At 56.3% G+C, this 15,562-nt stretch overlaps 3 protein-coding genes across 3 annotated transcripts; 2 read left to right on the forward strand and 1 right to left on the reverse strand.

The window, feature by feature from the left end:
* Window positions 1–461: 461 nt before the first annotated feature.
* PV07_02959 (uncharacterized protein) lies at window positions 462–2,941 on the forward strand (the record flags this gene model as incomplete). Its single annotated transcript, XM_016389615.1, has 6 exons — window positions 462–783; window positions 839–1,088; window positions 1,152–1,692; window positions 1,755–2,047; window positions 2,179–2,453; window positions 2,571–2,941. 6 exons carry the CDS (start codon window positions 462–464, stop codon window positions 2,939–2,941), a joined length of 2,052 nt encoding a protein of 683 aa, XP_016251517.1.
* A 4,783-nt stretch (window positions 2,942–7,724) lies between these two features.
* PV07_02960 (uncharacterized protein) lies at window positions 7,725–9,273 on the forward strand (the record flags this gene model as incomplete). Its single annotated transcript, XM_016389616.1, has 4 exons — window positions 7,725–8,413; window positions 8,468–8,593; window positions 8,686–9,163; window positions 9,217–9,273. 4 exons carry the CDS (start codon window positions 7,725–7,727, stop codon window positions 9,271–9,273), a joined length of 1,350 nt encoding a protein of 449 aa, XP_016251518.1.
* Window positions 9,274–12,509: 3,236 nt separating this feature from the next.
* PV07_02961 (uncharacterized protein) lies at window positions 12,510–14,518 on the reverse strand (the record flags this gene model as incomplete). Its single annotated transcript, XM_016389617.1, has 5 exons — window positions 14,206–14,518; window positions 13,907–14,126; window positions 13,524–13,818; window positions 12,748–13,414; window positions 12,510–12,667 (listed from the first exon to the last, which is right to left on the reverse strand). Exons 1-5 carry the CDS (start codon window positions 14,339–14,341, stop codon window positions 12,510–12,512), a joined length of 1,476 nt encoding a protein of 491 aa, XP_016251519.1. The 5' UTR covers window positions 14,342–14,518.
* Window positions 14,519–15,562: the final 1,044 nt, after the last annotated feature.

Raw genomic sequence — 15,562 nt, forward strand, 5'->3', positions numbered from 1 at the left:
GTATCAAATGTGAGAACCAGTGCGGCAAAGAGAGCCTCACCAGGTTGAATCTGACGGGACCCCGACGCCCAAGGGGGTAAATGTGGACTCATACTTCACCTGCCTACCTTGGGTATTGCATCTAGGTGCTTAGGCTCTTATATCACTCGCGCTACAACTTGTTTGCCGTGTTACGGCTGGATCCTATGGGTCAACGTAGTCTGCTGGCCAACAAGGCTGAGATATCCTCCTCTTGTAGTCGCCCCTGATTTGGTTTGTGCGATTGAACATCTAAAAACCCGGCACCAAGTGTGGGGAAATATAACGGGGCGGCAGAGCAGGATGGAGTATGTAACACGGCTATGGACTACGAGGTACATATTCGATGCGATGGGGAAATGTGGGGTTGCAGCAGATCTACATACATTTGAGGGACTACCAGCCTCCACCTCCATCAATGTCTTTTCCATAGCAATGCTCGCATGAATGTAGGCTCTCGACCAGTATCTCTGGTCGCCGACCGGCCTGGACTGATGCAGCCTTCTCCAGCCTCACCGGCCAACCACCAGATCTTCCCACCGCCACCCGCACGCCCACCGGTCTCCCGACGACAGTCGACCCAGGGTGGGAACAGGCCCACGACAATCGCGTGCGCGGCTTGTCGGAAGAAGAAGGTCAAATGCGACTCCCGGAGACCGTCCTGCTCACAATGCCAGGAAGACGGCCAGGCGGTGTGCGAGTACGTGGGATGGAAGAAGACGGGATTGCCTCGAGGCTACGTGCGAAACCTGGAGGCTCAGATACGTATGGTTCTACAGACCACTCTTGAATGTCTTCGTCGCACTGAATAGAGCTACAGACGCCCTCCAAGCTGAAAATGATGAGCTTCGCAACCTCCACGGCAAGACGCAAGGCGGCGGCCATCCTATTTCCACCGCTCAAGCGACGACTCGATACGAATACTCTTCCGACGACATCTTGCCGTCTGGGTTCCTGGACCATACATCGCCGTACGCGCCCTCGGATCATGACATCTTGATGCAGGACCCCTTCGATATCGCCAGACTCGCAATATCAGAACTTCTCAGCGCAGAGGATCGAAGCAACCTGTAGGTCGGCTCGGCCCTGCTGGGCTTTCTGTCTACATCACCGAGCTGATGATGCTTGTCCAGCTGTACTCTTTACTTCACTCGATGCCACCCATTTGTGCCCATCCTGTACAGGCCCGGCTTCCGCGTCGACAAGGACGCACACGTGTCTTTGTCCGTCTTCGCACTGGCCTCGCGCCACAGTCCCTCCCTAGCATCCAAGTCCGATATCTTCTACAGCCTCGCCAAGCAGTCGACCCAGGCGACCTTTATCAACCCGGACATGAGCACCCTCACTGCGTTGATCTTGCAAGCCATCTACGAGATTGGGATGCCCAACTCCTCGGTGCACGCGTTGACGACGGTGGGGTCCGCCCTCTCCCTTGCGAGCGCCTTCAGGTTGCTGCGGATGGAGGAGCAGGAGGAAGGTGAGAGCAGCAGGCCGAACCGGTGGATGGACCGGCCGGTGGACTGGGTTGAGGAGGAAGGCCGACGGAGGGCGTTCCTGATGGTGCTGAGTCTGAGCCGTTGGATGGCGACGATCCAGGAGCGCGAGATGGGCTTTCCGGTCAAGAGGGAGATCACCGTGATGCTCCCCATCAGTGATGAGGTGTGGTTTGCCGACGTGAGTACCTCCGGATACAGCGATTCGGTAGAGAGTTTCTAATCACAACCCAACCGAGGCAGCCAGCTTCACGACCAGCCACGAGGCCGGTCACTGAGCCAATTACCTCTCTCCTCCACGCGACTGATGCAGGCCCATTTGCCAGGTTTATCCAGGCGCTCGGCCTGTTCGCCAAGGTCAGCGACTTCAACCAGACATGTCGGATGCGAAGCAGCAGCGAGAATGGCGAGGAGTTGTCCAAGATAGACAACCTCATTCAAGCGTACCTAGGCTCGTTCCCCAACAGCTGGCGCAGTTGTTCTCGACTCGAAGGTGAATACCTGCTTGACCCGACTACGCTGGCACTTGCCCACAGGTCAGTCGAGGCAGTTTCGCCTCCTCGTTCTGCTCAAAGCTCGATTTCTACAAATATGTAATGGGGAGGGTAAATGTGCGGCGAGGGAGGAAGTATTGATACAAGTCATTTGCTGACGCAAGAGTTCACAGCGCCCTCCTCCTTCTTCACCATCCCATAGCCTGCAGAGAAGCGCACGGCTACTCCAAGTCCCGATGTGTCGCCTCGGCGGAAGAGATCCTCGACGTCGCGTACGTGATCCAGGACGTGCCCCATGCTGGGAACTATCTCCTCCCTCACCCGCTGGTGCTGGCCGCGCGAGTCCGACTCTTGGAGCTGGTCCAGCGCAAAGGCCACTACCGAGGCCGAGACATGGACCTGATAGTCAAGGCGCTGCTCACGTTTGGGAAGTACTGGGGCATGCAAGGTCCGTCCCCTCCCATGGCTGACCGGTGATTTCGCTTTCCGCATACACACACAGAGACACAAATGGTAAATGATCTGAGAGGCCATCACTGACTGCGTACTGTGCTACGCCATGCAGAAAAACTCACCGAACACGCGGGCAAGATCGAAGCCAACACCGTGCCCTTCAGCGAACCTCTGACCCATGTCATCCCCGTCACGACCCATCCCGTGTCAAGGCAGAAGACGGCGCAGTTCGTGCCCAGCGTTCCCCGTCGGTCCATTGGAAGCGCCGGCTGGGGTAATATCTCGAGAGGGATCGCTGCTACAGGCGACCATCAGCACGGCATCGCAGAAGGACAGAGTCCAGGCAATAACATTATGGACGCGAGTCTGGGGAATAACGCAGGCCCGTCACTGAGTACTCTCGACGCCGCGATCTTTTCGAGCGACATCTTCGACTGGGCCATGGGACTTGGGTCGGAGCCGCTGGATGCTCCAAACCTGTGAACCAAGTCATGTATCCATTTTGGACAGGAACAGTACTTGAACGGTTTCAGAGCAATTATAATGGACTCGCCCAATGATTTGGTATGCAAAGTTTCTCCGCTGCTATGGGCAGCTGTCATACCAAACATAATGCATGTATAAACTGCCACAAGATTTGCTTTCAACGTCCTCGGCCTGCTATTCCCACGTATGCGGTGGAGCAGCGTGCTCGACGGCCTCCACCTCGACGGCGGAAACCTCTAGATCACCCTTCTCGTCCACGATTTTCCGTCGCACGCCGAACGTTGTCCGCGTGCAGACGTAGCCCTTGAACTTGCGAGCGGCAAGATTGGCTTGAAACTGGGGGGAAAAGCGCTCTGGTCAGTTCCAACCACCGAGTTTGTCCCTAGAAACAAAGAAAAAAAAAGGAAAGAAACTCACCATCTCGTCGATTTCCTCCAGCGTGCGGTCCTTGACCTCCGGGAGGAAGAAATAGATCCAGGCCGTGGCGACCATGGCGCTCGGGAACCAGATGAACCCGTACTTGGGTCCCCAGTTCAGACTGTCCGGGTTGATGAAGTAGGGCGCGGTGAAGACGCTGAGCCAGGGCCAGAAGAAGCCCACCACGCCGGCCAGGCCGAAGACGAAGGACCGCAGGCGCAGGCTAGGCATCTCGCCGCCCACCAGCCACGCGTAGGCAGCCAGGCAGGCGTTGTAGAAGAACATGTAGATGATGTTCATGGCGACCACGACCTTGCCGGTCGACGGGGCCGTGGGCTGCGCCCGGTACACGCAGGCCTGGATGAGCTGCATGGCCCCGCAGACGGCCATGCCGGACATCAGGATGGTCCTGCGGCCCAGGCGCGTCACGAACAGGGACGAGGCAAGGATGCCCACGACGGACAGCGCGGCCAGGATGCAGCTGTCCTCGAAGGGCTTGCCGACTCGGGCCATCTGGAAGAAGTACGTCCCGTACATGATCATGACTGTGAACAACAATCGTCAGACATAGTGGCTGTTAGTTGAGGTCTCGTGGGGTCTGGGGGCTTACACATGGCGCCAGGGGCGGACAGGAGGGTGAGGGAGCCGAGCGAGAGCAGAGTCCGCCGCCGCTCGACCTTGTTGGTGAAGATGTCGGTCCACGACCCGTGGCCCGTGCTCTCCATCTCGAGATTGTGCGCCGTCTCGACGGCCAACATCTCGGCGTCGACGTTGGCGCCCGCGGGCCTGAGCCACAGGAGCGCCTGGCGGGCTTCGTCTCTCCGGCCGTGCGTCAACAGCCAGCGTGGCGACTCGGGGATGAAGATGATGCCGACGCCGAGGATGAGGGGGACGATGTAGATGATGCCCAGGGGGATGAGGTAGGACTGCTTGCCGGGCATGGTCTCGGTGAAGTTGTCTTTTTGACCCCAAAGTGTCAGCTGGATGGTTTCGACTTGCCCTTTTGGCCGTATGTGTGCCTACCAACGATAGTCCCAATCAGAGAGCCCAGCGCGACCCAGAACTGGAAGAAGACGTAGACGAACCCCCGGAGGTGTGCCGGGGCGACTTCTTGAAGATACAGCTGGGGGAAGGTCATGAACCAGCCATTTGCTTGTCCCCTGTCGTCAGTACAGGTTGGATGTAGGCCTCGACCACAGCTGTGCACTCACCAATACCGATCAAGATACGTCCGACGTATAGAGCCGCAACGCTGGTGGTGCCCATCATGATGGCGTCGCTCACGTAGCACCATACCACTGCGAGCCAGACGCATTGCTTTCTACCCAGCTTGGTCGATAGAGGGCCTTAGCCGAGCTTCAGTACCGCGTCCATATCTTTCGTCCTCTCCAGACACAAGAGAAAGGGTGTTAGGAATGTAGGTGGTTACGCACCAACGAAGCCACAACCGACCACGGCGCCGATTGTCATGAAAGACGAGATCAGCTGTTGCGTCACTGGACTCAGGTTCCACCCGGTCGGCGACAGCGGATCTTTGTGGCCGAAGACCTGAGAAAAAGACTCAGTATATGTTCCCATCACTAGACAATGCGGACGGAACGTCGGGAAGCCAACTCAACTCACCTGATTGAAGCCCACCATGGCTTGAATACCAGCAATGAGACCGAAGTCGACCCCATACTGGAACGCTTCTCTCGCGTCAGCATTGCAGCATTTCGCAAACTGGGCAGTCAACAGTGAAGAGGGCTAACTCACGTCCCATCGCTATGAGCAGGCAAGCCAGCAAGCATTTCCAGTTCGCTGCCAGACTCTCGTTCTGGGAGGGCGCCATCGTGGTTTCGGACGGTATGTTGTCGAGGAGGCCTCAAGCAGTCGCTACCCTTTACAAGGATAAGAACGAGATGGACAGAGGAAGGATCAGGGAAACAAAAACTGTTTTGATCCACTTCCTCGTCTTGAAGGCGGGGGTGGAATCTGGGGCCCCAGACGGTAATAATTACATGTCCTCCAGATATTGCCCAGAATGGTTAGCTACAAGTCCCCGGCACAATATTGTATTCTTGAACCTTCCACGTGCGGGACAATGTTCGGTGCAATCCCTTTTGCCCTGCTCCACATGGACGCCATTTGTCTGAAAGAGGAGGGAAGATAGTCCCGGCTAGAGCTTGTCGCCGCTGCGTCGTATCTCTGAGAAAGGAAAATCAGTGGCACACCGCTGACACGGAATAGACGCCATTTTGGAATGTGGGAATAGTCACTCAGTAGCGACGAGGCGGTCACCGGGTCAGATATAGCTAATAGCGTGAACAGGGATAGAAATGCCGCGGCGTCTGTAGGTCGAGCAAATACATTTACAAATGACGATACCTCTGAGACAGGAAGCAAGATATGTCAGAGTAGGGTAACTGCTATAGAACACTTTTCTCGTCGTTGTCTTCAACATCGGCTCGCAAGACACGGTCTCGCTGGCGTCTCTCTATCAATGTCCAAGAAGGATGCGAAACGATGATGGGCTGGGCCGACGAGTTAGGGGATGAGCTTCTACTCCACCTTAGAGTACCGGGTACCCGAGTTTCCTGATCCTTTTCAATGCCTCCTCTTCGGCATCGTACCCGAACAACCCATCGTTCCAAGCTCTCGGCGGTTCGCCATCCTCAGCGGCCCAACTCCACGCATACGCCGACCTGGCCGCTGCACTCGCATCCCTCATGGCGGTATCCCGAGCTTCCTGCTCCGGGCCGTCAAGCATGTGGTTCTTGCCTCGCTGTGTCCGGGCGTACTTCTGTATTTGCGTGACGCGTGAGTATCGGATTCGTTGGAATACGGAACCTACGTCTGAAAGGGGCAGTTGTCGCAGGCATTGTGCCAGGGCGGCGGCGTCCTCGATGGCTTGCGAACACCCTTGAGCTTGAAAAGGCAACATTGGGTGGCAGGCATCTGTATTCCATCAGTCATGTCTATCCAAACCCGTCATGACAGGGACGAGAATGTGGTGCGGACGGACCTCCTATCAACACCAGTTTGCCCCGATGCCACTTCTGCAATGGCGGCAAATCCATCAATTTCCATTTCGTGACTGTGCCTGGTCTTGCGCGTTGGATCAAGGCCTGGACCTGCGGACACCACCCGTCGTACAGCTGCTTCAAGTGCTCGATCTCACCTTCCATCTTGTAGGTGTTGTCCATAGTTCCGTCGTCGGGAAAGACGGCGACGACGTTGAAGATGGTTTCACTCCGTAACTTGTATCCCACAACGTGCATTCGTGGCCCCCACCATCCAATGGCCATGGGCACCTTGACGCAGTCCGCCAGTACAGGATCGTCCGCCATGTCCTCGGTGGGCACCGTATATCGATAGGCATAGTCACCCGTTACGAAAGGCGGCGCTGCGTCCTCGCCCTGGAGTAACACCTCGCGCATCGTCGACCGTAGCCCGTCCGCGCCGACAATAAAATCACAGCCGATTTTCTCGCCAGTGTGCAACGAGACGCTGCCTCCGTCAACGTCCGCCGCGACGACCTTTGCATTGACTGTGATAGGGATCTTCAGCTCTTCCACCTTCTTCCTCAGAGCCTCATGCAGGTCCGCACGGTGCACATGCCAGTGGGGGAAGCCGTACTTCTCCTGAATCTGCGGCATCATGGGCGCCTGGCTCAAGACCTCGCCGTTCTGCCACCGGATGACTCTGCCAAACCTAGGGAGAACCACATTGTCGGCCAGGTACTTGTCGACGCCCCATCGGATCAAGAGGCGCGAGCAATTTGGACTGACTTGGATCCCGGCCCCCAGCTCACCGAGCTTGGACGCAGCTTCGAGCACTTGTACGTCTGCGAGCCCAGTCCGGTGAATGGCGATGGCGGCAGCGAGGCCGCCAAGTCCCGCGCCGACGACAACGACGCGAAGGCGGTTGGTGGGAGGCTCTGTACGCGACGGTGACATGGTAGAAGCGTTGAGTGGCTTCGCTTTCACTGGGGCTCGACTTGCCCTGGATCAAGACGACTTTACGGCCCGATACTTTGCTGGGCACCGGTCCGCCATTGATACCATTAAGTCAACCATAGGCTAGGGTTTTGCTAGTAACGCAATGCGGTACTCGTCAAATGGTCTGGAATATGGTGGCGCCCTGTCGGCATAATTTTAACCCCACAAGAACAACGTCTGCGTAACTCTGCCCCGGCTCGCGTCTTTCCCCAGACGGCAAACGGACTCGACAATATTGTACCGTACAGTCTCTTAGGTGAATCCGCACGAATCGAAACATGTGACAGAATGAGCCGCGTAATGGCGTAAGCCGCAAGGCCAGATTGATAGTTCAAAGGATGGGCAGATGTGGCAGCTCGATGTGACCCAGCCTCATAAGCACGATGTCTCCCCACGCCGTCGACGCCCAAGTGGTTGACGTGATCATCGTGGGCGCCGGTATCGCCGGTCTCGCCGCCGCACTCGCGATCCACGGCGCAGGCCACCGCGTCACCATCGTCGAAGGCGCGTCGGTTCTCCGGGAAATCGGTGCCGGAGTCTTGATCTCCAGCAATGCGACGCGCGAACTACTCCGCTGGGGCCTCGAAGAGGATCTAAGGGATGTCATTGTCCAGAGCAGGGTCTCGAGGGTCTTGAGATGGGATGACGGGAAGGTGCTGAGCGAGGTCCATATGGACCCGAGTTTGGCGCTCAAGAAGTACGCCGCGCCCGTGTGGATGCTCCATCGGGCAGACCTTCACACGGCCATGCTGAAGAAGGTGCAGAGCTTGGGGATTGAGATCAGGCTGGGGTCGAGAGTGGTCGATGCCGACGTGGTCAAGGCGAGCGTGACTCTCGCCTCCGGAGAGGTGTTGGACAGCGACTTCATCGTCGGGGCTGATGGCGTCAGGAGCAGGATGCGCGACATCATCTCGCAGAAGCCGGTCCCTGCGCTGCCCACTGGAGACTACGCCTTTCAATTCGCCTTGGAGATTGAACAGTACAAGGACGATCCGGTGATTGCGCCGTTGGTGGAAGGCCATGCCGCAACTGCGTGGTGGGGACCAGGGAGACATGTCATCGGAACCCTTCTGTAAGAGCGCGCATCGACCGCGATGCAAGGAACAATTGCTGACCCGATAGGCAGCCGCGGCGAGAAGCTCTTCAATTGCGTCGCAGTCTTTCCCGACGACGGCTCTCTGGGTGACGAGCACAAGCAACTAGGAGCAGACGTGGACGAACTGCGGCGGAACTTCAGCGACTGGTGTCCAGCGTCTGTCAAGTCCCTTTCGCTTCTCTTACCCTCGCTTCTAACCTCTTCTAATACTCTTCAGACGTCGCTGACTGATTGGCCTTGCTCACCAGTGTCCGCACCATCCTCTTCCATGCAAACCCCGGCTCCATCGTCAAGTGGAAGCTCCAGGACCTCGACCCGCTCGATTCCTGGCATCGCGGGCACGCCGTCCTCATCGGCGACGCATGCCATCCAATGCTTCCATATCTGGCCCAGGGCGCATCGCAGGCAATCGAAGACGGCGCTGTCCTGGCCGAATGCCTCGCTCACCTGCCCCTTGACCGCGTCGGTCCCGCCTTTCAGGACCTGCGGGTTTCCCGCGCCACGCAGATCCAGCAGAATGCCCGCAAGCAGAAGATCGAGAACCACTATCCGGACGGGCCAGAGCAGCGAGCACGGGACGAGAGGCTCAAGGACCCGACGCAGGTGAGGGCGTGGCAGTGGGAGCCGGTTGCGGGCAGGACGACCAAGAGTTGGAGCGACGGGCTGTTTGGGTATGATTCCAAGGTTGAATGTGAGGAGTATTTCAGGGAGCATGACGCTGGAAGAGTATTAGTAAAACAGACTGTATAGCGTACTATTCTCCTGACGGCCGACTACAGCTTTTCGAGGACTTCAGATGTTGGCACAGCTCGATCGGCCGCGAATACAAGACATGATATGTCGCATTTAGCTCCCATATGTTCCACGGAGACGCTATTGAGATCAGGGACCTCACCAACATGGAGAGCATTCATAGACGCCTATTGCGAAAGATAGAGCTAATCAAATTCGGATTCCCACGCTGTCCTACGCATCGATCCCAGGAGGAATCGCCTCAGCGGACGCATGTACCGAAGTCCCGTTTACCGCCCCCGTCCCATTCTGCTCCGCCACAGCGACTTGGCCCAAAAGCTCGTGGAGCCGCTCGTCATCATGGTACGCCTCGTCTTCGGCTTTCCTCACGGCCTTTTGCTTCTTCACCCGTTGCAGAAGGGCCCGCACCTTGGGATCAGTGGAGAACTGGTCCGGCACCGAGTCCCAGACTTCTGGCGGGGTGGCGTCCGTGGTGCTGTGCGCGCGGCTCCATTCGGTGAAGAGGAGGGACCGCGACGACTCGATCATGAATGTCATCATGCCTGTCTATCTGTTAGACAGGGATTCTCTGGGAGGCGTGGTCAACTTTTCAAGAATTGGGAGAAGAATCGGCAGAAAAGAAGGGATCTCCTTGCACAATTCACCACCTACCCTGAAATAGGATCCTAGGTTCGTTCTTCTTCTTTCTCCTTTCAGCAACATAAATGTCCCCGAACCCGCCATGCGCCGTGTGGCCAGCCTCGTAGACGCCTCCTCCAGGTCTGAAATTGGCACTCCGCCCGCCCGAAGCACCATAGATGTTCGCAATGAACTCGCTCGCGCTGTTGCGGTGGAAATACGGCAGCCGGAAACTGTTCATGGCGACATCCCAGCGCGGCCCGAACCAGATGAAGTCGACGAGCGGCACGTTGGGGTCGCGCGAGCGTGCGGTTAGAAGGGTCCATATTGAAGGATCTGTATGGTCGACGGATGTGCTACCCTGCGCGACGAATTTGGTCATGTCGTACTGCATATGAGAACACACGATCAGTATTTCTTGGGTATCGGAAGTGTAGGACCTGGCATTACCTTGTACGGCAAGCAGTTGCCGTGCCACGCCGCGACGTCGAACGGACTGTGGTCCTGCATCAAGACATGGTACTCTCCATTGATCTTCTCGACGATATGCCAGTCCCGATGCAGTTCCTCCGGATCGTCCATGTACGCGACGGGATATGCAAAGTCCCGTGCGTTGGCGTTTCCATATCCTCCAATGGGGCCAAGGTCCGGCAGCTCGAATCGTGAGCCCCAGACCTCCAGGACGTAGCCTCGCGCCTCTCTCGTGCCGTCGGCCGGGTTTAGGCAGAATTTGATGCCGCGCGGGATTACGCAGAGCTCGCCGGGCTGGAGGTAGATTTTGCCCATCTCCGTCTGGATGTCCAGGTTGCCTAGCTGGGCGACAATCAAGAACTCTCCATCGCCGTTCAGAAATGCCCTCCGCGTCATCCGGGCGTTGATCATGAACACATGCAGCGCGAGCCCGTCGCGCATGTTGGCATCTCCGGATCCACCTAGAGCGTGGAGGCCGTCCACAAAATCAATCTCCACGCCTTCCCGAGGAAGGTCAAAGGGCGCCCATTCGATCTGTGCCGGGTTCATCTTGACCTTTGGATTGACGGACAAGAAGCAGCTTTCTAGATGGGCTCTCGACACTAGCACGACATCCTGGAAGCCGTGATTCGCGACCGAGGGCCGGCAACGGTACATGTAGGTGCTCGCATTGGCAACTCTGCTTGCGGCGAAGGCGGAAGATGTGAGGCCTTCGGTATACAAGTTGAAACGCGGTACCTGTGGGTGATTCTGCGCAACGGGCAGCGTACCAGGGATGATTTCACTCTGGAAACGATTACCGAACCCCCATTGGTAGTCGTAAGGATCCTCGACGCGCGTGGGCCTGGAGGTGTCGAGGTCAGTGTAGTGGAAGATCTTCTGGATGTCAATGGGATCCTGCGCCTTCTTGGAGGTTTGGAGTGGCTCTTCGACGGTACCTGGCATCTTGTCGACGCTGTCGAATCTCCCCGCAGGCTGTGCTGTTCTGTCTCACGCAGCATGACAACTACCAAAACCCCTTCCGACCTTGAAGACGCTCACACAAGCCCCCCGCCCGACGGCCATCCCAGCACTCAGCCCGGTGTGTCACTTTCCACATGATTGGCACGGGGTAAGACTGTGCCGATAGCAGTCTCTGTAGGGAAGCCGGCGAAACATTGGATTCCCGCCAGGCGAAGGAGGACATTTCCCCGGATTCCGCAGCCCCACTCACCCCGCAATTTCTTCTGTCTCCGCCATTCGTCTCTATCACATGGTAAGCAATGACACGTTCGGCGTTCTTTACATCTCAGCGCAGGTTACAGAGAAAATGTCCGCCGAATTTGGCGGTCGGTGCCGCCGCTTTTGAATGGTTTCTTCCCTCGATGTCAAGATCGCTCCTCCTGGCCCCTTCCACCATCCTCACGCAATCTAGCTGACGTCTCCCGAAATGTAAGCGAAGATTATCACCCATTTTCAATAGAAATACATCTCACCATTCAAAAACCGGCTGCTCATTACCTAATCCTCCATTGTGAAGAGCCCACAAGTGAATTCAATGGCCGAACTGCCCTACGACTCGTTCAGCTTCGTCCTGTGGTTAATATGGTACTATCCGGGCATGATCGTCATAGCGTGCGTCTTTTGTACTGCCTGTAGAGAATATCGGATGGGGAATACCACGGAAAGGATTGCTCCTAGCCCCCATACCACCGTGATTATTTAGTCCCCATGGCAGTGTATCCTATTTATCTCGTGCGTTTCTCTCCTTCCCATGCTCATCTCCTCAATTCCCAACGCTCTTGCGTAAGTAAAGCCCGCTTCTCAGGGTTGGGTGTAGGGAAGCACTGAGATGACTGAAACCTTGTTGAAATAGGGCAACTAAAACCTGGCACTGGGGCTGAGAAGAGGAAAATCAAGATAAAGAGAAGATGAGCCGGTACCATCGTGGGGCTGTTATGTTGATTCTCAATATCAAAGCTGAAAGGAGAGCGTCCAAATGATCTTTGACCGGAAACCGCCACTGGTTCATATTCCAAATACCTGCAGAGCCGGTACTAGCCTATCTAGATTCTACACATAGCTAGTCTCTGTGCCAATCTATCAGGGTGTTTTTTTGAGGTGTTTATATAATTCGATGTATTCGACGTGTTTCCCTTCCTACGTGCAGTTCACCGAGGTGATGCAAGCGAGGCAAGGCACACCACGGTCCCAAGTAATCACTTACGCGCTCCTGGAACGATGCGGGAGCCTAGAGTTTGGCACTCGGTCGCCACTTGACGTACGGATGGTTGGCGCTGTCCGGCACCAGATGATCGACGTCTGAGGTGTTGACCAGCCCTCCATGGACTTGGGAGAGATTTCGGATTCCAATCAGCTTCATGGCACTTTCCATCTCGTTTCGGAGGACTGCGAAGCCATTAGCAAGGAAGAAAATTGGGGGGAAGGGAGCAGAAAGCTAGTTGTGTCTGCACCCCGAAGCAACGTACTCTCCACAAGATGCGCCACGCCTTCTGGGCCATAGTTCAGCGCATAGAGAAAGGTTCGGCCGATGCCCACGGCCTTTGCTCCCAAGCAGAGCGCCTTGAGGATGTCGCCGCCCCTCCGGAAGCCGCCGTCGACGTAGACCTCCATCTTGTCGAAAATCTCCGGGCAGCAGCGGTGCATCTCCAGCAGCAAGAGGATCGAAGGCGGCGAGTAGTCCAGGTTGCGGCCGCCGTGGTTGCTCAGCAGGATGCCGTCAACGTGGTGGGCCATGGCGCGTTTCGCGTCCTCGGCACAACCGATGCCCTTGAGGATGATGGGCAGGTCGGTTTGGCTCCGGATCCAGGCGATGTCGTCCCAGTTCAAGCTCTGGTCAATATAGCTGCCCATGGTGCGCGTCAATCCGCCGCCCTTCTTGTCCGCCCTGATCTGCTCGCCGGTGACGGGGTTGACAATGACATCGTCGACCACCAGCCGCTCGTCCGACTCGCGCTTCCCCCGGCCCGCCGCGTCCACGGTCACAAAAACGGCCCTCAACCCCATCGACCGGGCCTTGGACAGCAGGTCGGCCGACTTCTGCCTCTGTTTGTTCATGTAGAGCTGCAGGAAGAAGGGGTAGCCTGGCGCTTGAGCGACAACTTCATCGATGGGATAGCTCGCACTGGTGGAGATCTACGACAATCAATCAGCTTTATACGAGCGACTACAAACAACCATGGGTTGGAAAAGAAGGAGGACTGGGAATAGATCGACCGTTCCTTTCGACGCAGCTGGGACTCACAATCTCGAGGATTCCTGCCGCCTTGGCCGCCCGAGCCAGTCCCTTCTCGGCGTGCGGCGAGATCAATTTGGCCAGGCCCGTGGGACAGATGAACAGCGGAAGCGTCATGGGGATTCCCAGCATGCTCCCCGAAGTGTCGATCACCTCAACGTCCCTCATGACGCGCGGTCGGAACCAGATACGCTTGAGCATGGCCTCGTTGGCGTCTCGGGTCCAACAATCCGTGTCGGCGGTCGAGTAGAAGGTGTAGGCTTTCTTGGGCGCTGAGGCCGCCGCGGCAGCATCAAAGTCGTAACTGGAGAATGGGAATTTGAGGTCAGCTGCAAACTTTCCCAGAATGTACGGTGGAAAGAGAGAAGAGGGGGGTCGAAGAGCATAGGTACCTGTTCAAAATGGAGTGCAGAGGCGGTTTCGCAGAAGTCGACAGGGACTTTGCGACCTGGTTTTGCCTCTGCGCTTGAGCCTGATTCCACTTTTCCGAGATGGAGGATCGGTCTAGCATTCCCACGCAGCAATCCGGGGGGAGATTGTCGCAGAGTATCGAGAGGGAGTGGATTTCAGAGAATGCCTCGGTCGCATCTTTCGCGGCATACTTGTAGATTACTAGAGTGAGGAACAGATATCGTCAGTGGCTGGTCCGGGCTGAGAGGAATATTCAGCAATCAAAAGGGGTAAAACCTACAGGATGCACCGCCTGGGTGCTCGGGGGCAAACTTGGACACGTCCCACACTTGGTCCTCGATTACTAGCCAGCAGGCCTCGGGCGTGTTGTGCGCCAGGATTTGATCGACCGACACGAGTTTCGTCGTCTGTGCCATTTTTTCGTCGTCGCCGTCGCCGTCTACAATATCCCCCGCACGGAAGGGAAGGACGACTGTGACACACAGCGCTAGCAGACTAGATGCAAGTAATAGCGAGGCCTCCCGAGGGAGACAATGATCTGGGTTTTCCTCTTCTCCTTTCTTTGTCTCCGACAGCGACTCTCGAGAATTCTCAATGCGTTTGCCTTTTTTTTTTCTCTCGCGAGGACCTCCGTCGGAGCCTCGGGCCTCCAATGCGGCTATCAGCGTTCCCCGCCTTCGGATGGTGAGGCTGGGGAGCCTTGGGGCTGCAATGCAGCGGAAACCGTCGGAATTGGCAAAATGAATGGGGAGAAAGGCGAGTGTGGGGGGATGGCGTAAAGAGAGTCAACGAGTCGTGCAAGTCTCGGTCGCTTTCCGTCACTCAGCCCAACAAGCGATAATGCTCCAATGCTCCATGTCATGTCAGGATGACGAGTGCAACCAACAACTCGTTTTGCCAGCCCAGTTTCCATAGGACTCTAGCTCTCAGAGCAGTGCACATACAGAGCGAAGAAGTCGCTCCTGATGGACTGAGGATAGATAGGAGTATACATGCTGAACATCAGGAAGTAAGCATTCCGAGAGTACGGAGTACCTACCTACCTATGGCAAGGTAAACCTCAACCTTAATATAGGTAGGTGTCTACAGGTGCCGATAGGATCCCTCGTTAATAGTACCTATGAGATGGACGAGGATGCCGTCCGGAAGAAGGCTTGTTGGAGAGTGCTTAGAAGTAATTTAATGCGGCAGCCACATCACATCACATAGCATGTAGTTATATAAACTTCCCCGCTCATCGACGATAGCGAACCAGCAGTACGACCCATACGTCTGCAGAATCATCATTGGTGACTGTGAGAAAGAAGTAAGCAGCTACTTCTGATCCATTTTTATTACCTTGGCTTAACACGTCTGACCTCTGCTACAGGGTATCATCTGGGGCCTGCGCATCGTCAAACCTGGCTGGACACCAGATAAGATCTGCTCCTTGCTCTCCTCCTATTTCCCTGCTGAGGTCGTAGAGCGTATGACTTCTTACTACAATCTCTCAGACTTCTCTAGCGAGCAAGCAGTATCCACTTTGAACCTTTCTGCACTGACGCAGAGTTTGGCCGCGACATCTATGAGATTGCAAGGTCTTTCGGAGGTGAGAAGGCGTTCTGCTATCATATGCGTTATGGAAATTCGTTTCCTGG

Source organism: Cladophialophora immunda, assembly GCF_000835495.1.
Source record: "Cladophialophora immunda strain CBS 83496 unplaced genomic scaffold supercont1.2, whole genome shotgun sequence".
Lineage (NCBI taxonomy): Eukaryota > Fungi > Ascomycota > Eurotiomycetes > Chaetothyriales > Herpotrichiellaceae > Cladophialophora > Cladophialophora immunda.